The 4,739-nt window shown below is 58.9% G+C and overlaps 1 protein-coding gene across 1 annotated transcript; it reads right to left on the reverse strand.

Moving 5' to 3' along the window:
• Positions 1–1,846: 1,846 nt before the first annotated feature.
• On the reverse strand, positions 1,847–4,734 carry LOC118157092 (visual system homeobox 1; the record flags this gene model as incomplete). The annotated part of the gene is made up of 5 exons (XM_035311332.1): positions 1,847–2,128; positions 2,673–2,853; positions 3,722–3,845; positions 4,060–4,138; positions 4,338–4,734. Coding segments are annotated over 5 exons (1,047 nt in total), but the record flags the coding sequence as incomplete, so codon positions are not given.
• Positions 4,735–4,739: the final 5 nt, after the last annotated feature.

Here is a 4,739-nt window from a genome sequence, read left to right on the forward strand (position 1 = left end):
ACTCCATCATATGTTTTTTTTTTTTTTTTTTTTTTTTTTTTCCTGCAAAGCTTGTATTTACCATGCATATGTTCCTCCCACTGCCCCAGCAGGCCTGACCGAGGAGAGGAGGGGTTGAAGGTGGGATATTTGCAGATGATGGCGCTGCTCTTCCCAGCCAGCCGTCTCCCCCACAGGCCCCCCAGGCCCCTGCAGAGCACCAGGTCTGCGAGGAGCTGCCACCAGGCTCAGCGGCAGGGACAGGGACAGGTGACAGCATCATTACACAGCCACGCTGCCATTGAGCTGCATTAGGAAACTTTCCAAACCGGGATTACTCAGATTGTAATAAAACCTTCCGATAATTTTCAGTTAGATTTTGGCCAGCAGATAAAGCTGGAGGTGTTCCAGGATAGCCGTCACAGTGCACACACAGGCCAACTCAGCACGGCGGTGAGAGGAGGAGCCCAAATTTGTACAGCTGGATGGCCACAACACCCTTGCACATGCCATCATGGCTGAGGATGCTCACGGGGCTGCCGGAGCTGTCCTGCTCCATGTACTTGCTAGGGAGGCTGAGGTACCCTACCGATTCCTCCAGCGCTGGTTCACATAGCCCAAAATGAGCTCCTTGTGTTTAATCATGAGGCATGGGGACACGGGGCCCAGCTCTGTACCCTCCAGGGCAGCAGGTGCTTCTAGATCAACTCAGATCTTTGACTGGTGAAAATCAATCGCCTTCGGGCATGTGGAGGCCGCTGAACTGGGCCTCAGCTCTGGAGAGACACATGAGGGCATCACTCTTCTCCCCTGTGTGACTACCCAGCACTCAGACCCTGTTTAGGTCTGTCCAGGGTCTTCTCTAAGCTAGCAACTACCACAACACCTGCCAAAGTAAAATAAAAAAAGTCACAATGCAGAGCATGAAAACCAAAGATACACCACAATTTTACTTACGGATGCGTAATAAATAAACGGACAAAACAGGAACAGCCACATTCAAAAATCCAGATCACTAAAGTGCTTTTAGACATAAATATAGGACAACCAAGAAACACCTCTCACGTTACGCTATTTACAGGTAATTACAAAATATTTTCTTATGCCAGTTCACAAAACTGTTTAATTGTTCCAGGGTACTATGGCTTGGTTTTCAAAAAGGTCTGTTCTAGTATGCATAGCATGGCAGGTAACATTCAAGAGTGTACAAAATTGTTGCATAACAAAAATGTCTTTACCCCCTTCTCCCAAACGTGAGTTAAGGAAGCTACACAGTGTAAATCCAGTGGTAAGGCTGCGTTGGCAGGCCGGATCCTCAGGAGGTATAAACTGGCAGGCCTGTCAGGTTACACCAGCTTGAGGAGGGACCCTACCATGTTTAAAAACCCCGCTGCTGGTTGAGGTGGGAGAATTGTGTGCTCGAAGCAGAGGGACTTGCCACACGGGTGCTGTGCAGGGGCAGCAGTGCTCAGAGAAGGCGTCTGTAAACTCCTGCACCATCTCTGCACCCATGTGTTTGAGAAGGGAGCGATTCCCATTGCATTGCTGCTCTTTGTGCTCCTGGATGGCCCAGGACACGTTCACATCCCAGAGGAGAAGGGAGGCTCTTCCCGAGCAGCCGTGCATGACGGTCTCGTCTTCACATTGCTCTTGGCCGTGCTGGGACACCTCTCCCACCCTCTGCCCTGGCTGCATCTGTGCTCTGCTGAGAATTGAACAGCTTAAAAATGAAGGGACAGAGGCAGGAGGAAGGTGTCCAGTTTTAGAATGCCCTGAATTCAGATAAAAGTTCAGTGACTTAAGAAAAAATATATATGTATTAATAAATATTCTTATTTCCCCAGGAAGCTGTGAGGTCTGGCCCCCTCCGGGGCAGCCTGACCTCAGTGGTCCCTGTCCTTCTGCTCCGCGGCAGGGTCGCCGTTGATGCACTGCCTCAGTGTGCTCCTCTTCTCGTGCTTGGCTGTCCTGGAGAGGTCAATGGCTGTGTCCTCAGGATTTTTTGCAGGGCTAGGTTTGTCAGAGCTCCTCTGGGAACTGGCCTGCTTCCCTTGGAGTTCCTCCTCATCCGGCTCTGCTCGCCAGCCACCTGCCAGCTTCTCTTGGCTCTCTGCCTTCCTGCTCACCTCCATGGACTTTTTGTGCATGCCTGGCAGGGGGAGAGAGCAAAGCCAAGGGTGCCGGTTGCTTACTTCTGCCCAGGACTGCTCAGCATCATCTTCCCAGCTGAGGGGAGTGTGCTGCTCTGCCCTCCTGCTGCTTCCTTCACTTACATCCAGCGAAAACTACCACCCTTCCCCATGCCCAGACCACAGGTTTTCGTGGAGCCTTCTTTTCTCCAGGCTGAACAACCCCAGCACCCTCAGCCTGTCTTCACAGTGCTCCAGCCCTCTGATCATCCTTGTGGTCCTCCTCTGGACCTGCTCCAACAGCTCCCTGTCCTTCTTGTGCTGGGGGCCCCAGGGTAGCTCTGACATAGCATTAACATTGTCTTCAGCCAGGGGGGTGATGAATTCCCAGACCCCCAGCCGCTCCCACAATGACTGCTAACACAGTGAAGCAACACACAACTTCGTTCAGGTGCTTGTCTGACACAGTGGAAAAACGTTTTCCCGTTCCTGGCTGTTTGGTACAAGGAGGGAACGAAAAACCCCAAACCTGCAGCTCCTGCCCCGTTCTTGCCTGATGCTTACCCAGTAGCCACGGGGCGCAGGACCCCACCAGCCCGCTCTTGGCAGAGTTGATGATGGACTCGGGCAGAGGGATGGAGTGCCGCACCATGGCGCCGTAGAGGCCGTACTCGGCCATCACGCTGCTCCGGCCCCAGCACTTCTCCCGCTTCCGCCACTTGGCTCTTCGGTTCTGAAACCAAACCTTCAGGGGTAACAGCCAGGAGAGCACGGAGGGGGTGGGATGTGGGGAGGAGACGGCCCCACGGTTGGGCGTTCAGGACAATCGGGCACGGGGGAGAGCATCCAGGGCAGAGGGGCAGCCACGTGCGTGGGGTTCAGGGCATGGGGGAGGCAGCAGGAGGGTGGCCGGGGCAGAGCCACGGAGGAGGATTTGGGGAGGGCACACACGTGGGTGTCAGCGAGAGAGGAGAGGAAGGGGGGGAGAGGGAGCACACGTTACATGAGGCTGGTCCTGACCCGGGAAGGTGCCCCCAGCCCAAGTCACCAAGGCAGCCCCTGCACACTGTGTGCCTGCAGAGCCCCTGCGCTGGCTCTGCACAAAGCCACCGGCATCTCCAGAAGGGGTCCACATCACACTGATGGGTGATGGCAGAAGGTGCTCAGGCTCCTCTCCCCACACCCTTCCTGTATTTAAAGGCTCAAGAGGTGTCGATACAACCTGACCGTGTCTGAACTCCCACTCTGTCCTTAAGGCGATGAGCTGCTCCACAAGGGGGCAGGATCAGGCCCTAAAACACCACCTCAAAGGCTACCTGAGCAAGCGGGGGAGGGCTTTGACCCAGCACCGCTGCATCACTTCTGCCTGAGTTGTGTCCCTAGAGGACAGAGATGAAGAGCTGGTGACGAACAGCAGCTGCCTGGGCAGGCACTGCGTCCCCTCATCCCTGCATGTCCACTTGGAGCCCGGGGAGCTGGAAGCCAAGGAGCCACCCCAGAGGCTTCAGTGCCACCACCTTCCCTCCGTCTCCACCCACTCGCCCTACAGCAGAGGACCGGCGGGTGCCAACAGCCCCCAGACTCCTTGGGAGAGAGGAGCCACGCAGCCCTACCTGTATCCTGTCCTCCGGCAGCTCCGTCTTCACCGCCAGCATCTCCCTGGCGTAGACGTCGGGGTAGTGAGCTTCGTTGAAAGCCTTTTCCAGCTCCTCCAGCTGGTGGGCTGTGAACACCGTCCTGCGGAGAGGAGCCAGCATCTGTGACAGGGTCCAGACCCTCCCGATACCATCACCCCCTGCCCGCTGGGGTTATGCCTTGAAATCGTCCCCCACTGCTGCTTCAGCTCCTGTAGATCCCCTTCTCCCTGCTTTCTTGGGACACCCACCCACCCTAGGGGACTCGGGGAACAGCAGCGGGGTGTCCGGGGCTCAGCCCAGCCCTCGGGCCCTACCTGTGACGCCGTTTCTTCCTCTTGATCTGCGAGGCCGGCATCTTCAGGTCGCTGGCATCCCCGGACAGGCTGTCCTCATCTGGTGGCAGCACGGGGAAAGGGGGGGGGAGACACGGTCACATCCAGACCCTTCCCATCCAGACCCTTCCCATCCAGACCCCTCCCTGGCCCCACGATGAGTGGCTCCCCGCCACGGGTGCCCCTTCCCCTCCTCCCCGGTGCCCAGAGGGGGACAGCGAGGGACACGGCCATCCCGGGCCGTGGGGACAGCAGCTCACCGGACACGCTCTCCTTGTGGCGACGGGGGACCGGCGGTGGCCCGGGGGGACCCGCTCGGGGTCCGCGGGCCGGGAGCAGCGGCAGGGGGGCGGGCAGCAAGCAGGGGGCTCCTGGCCCGGCCAAGCCACACAGCAACCCCAGCCCCAAGCCCAGCGCCCCGCCGCCCTCGTAGCCTCCGGCGGGCCCGGGGGCGGCCCCGGGGGGCGGCTGCAGCTCGGCCTCCAGCCCCAGCAGGTCGGTGATGGCGAAGCCCTTGGCCCGCAGCCCCCCTTGGCCCGGCCGCGCCGCCCGCTCGGGGAGGGCGCTGCGCACCGCCGCCGGGCCCGGGGCCGCCGCTACGGGGACCGCAACGGGAACCGGCACCGGCACCGCCGCCGCCCGGCCCCCCGACGGCTCCCCCC

This window comes from Oxyura jamaicensis (genome assembly GCF_011077185.1).
Source record: "Oxyura jamaicensis isolate SHBP4307 breed ruddy duck chromosome 3 unlocalized genomic scaffold, BPBGC_Ojam_1.0 oxy3_random_OJ68497, whole genome shotgun sequence".
NCBI classification, from domain to species: Eukaryota; Metazoa; Chordata; class Aves; order Anseriformes; family Anatidae; genus Oxyura; species Oxyura jamaicensis.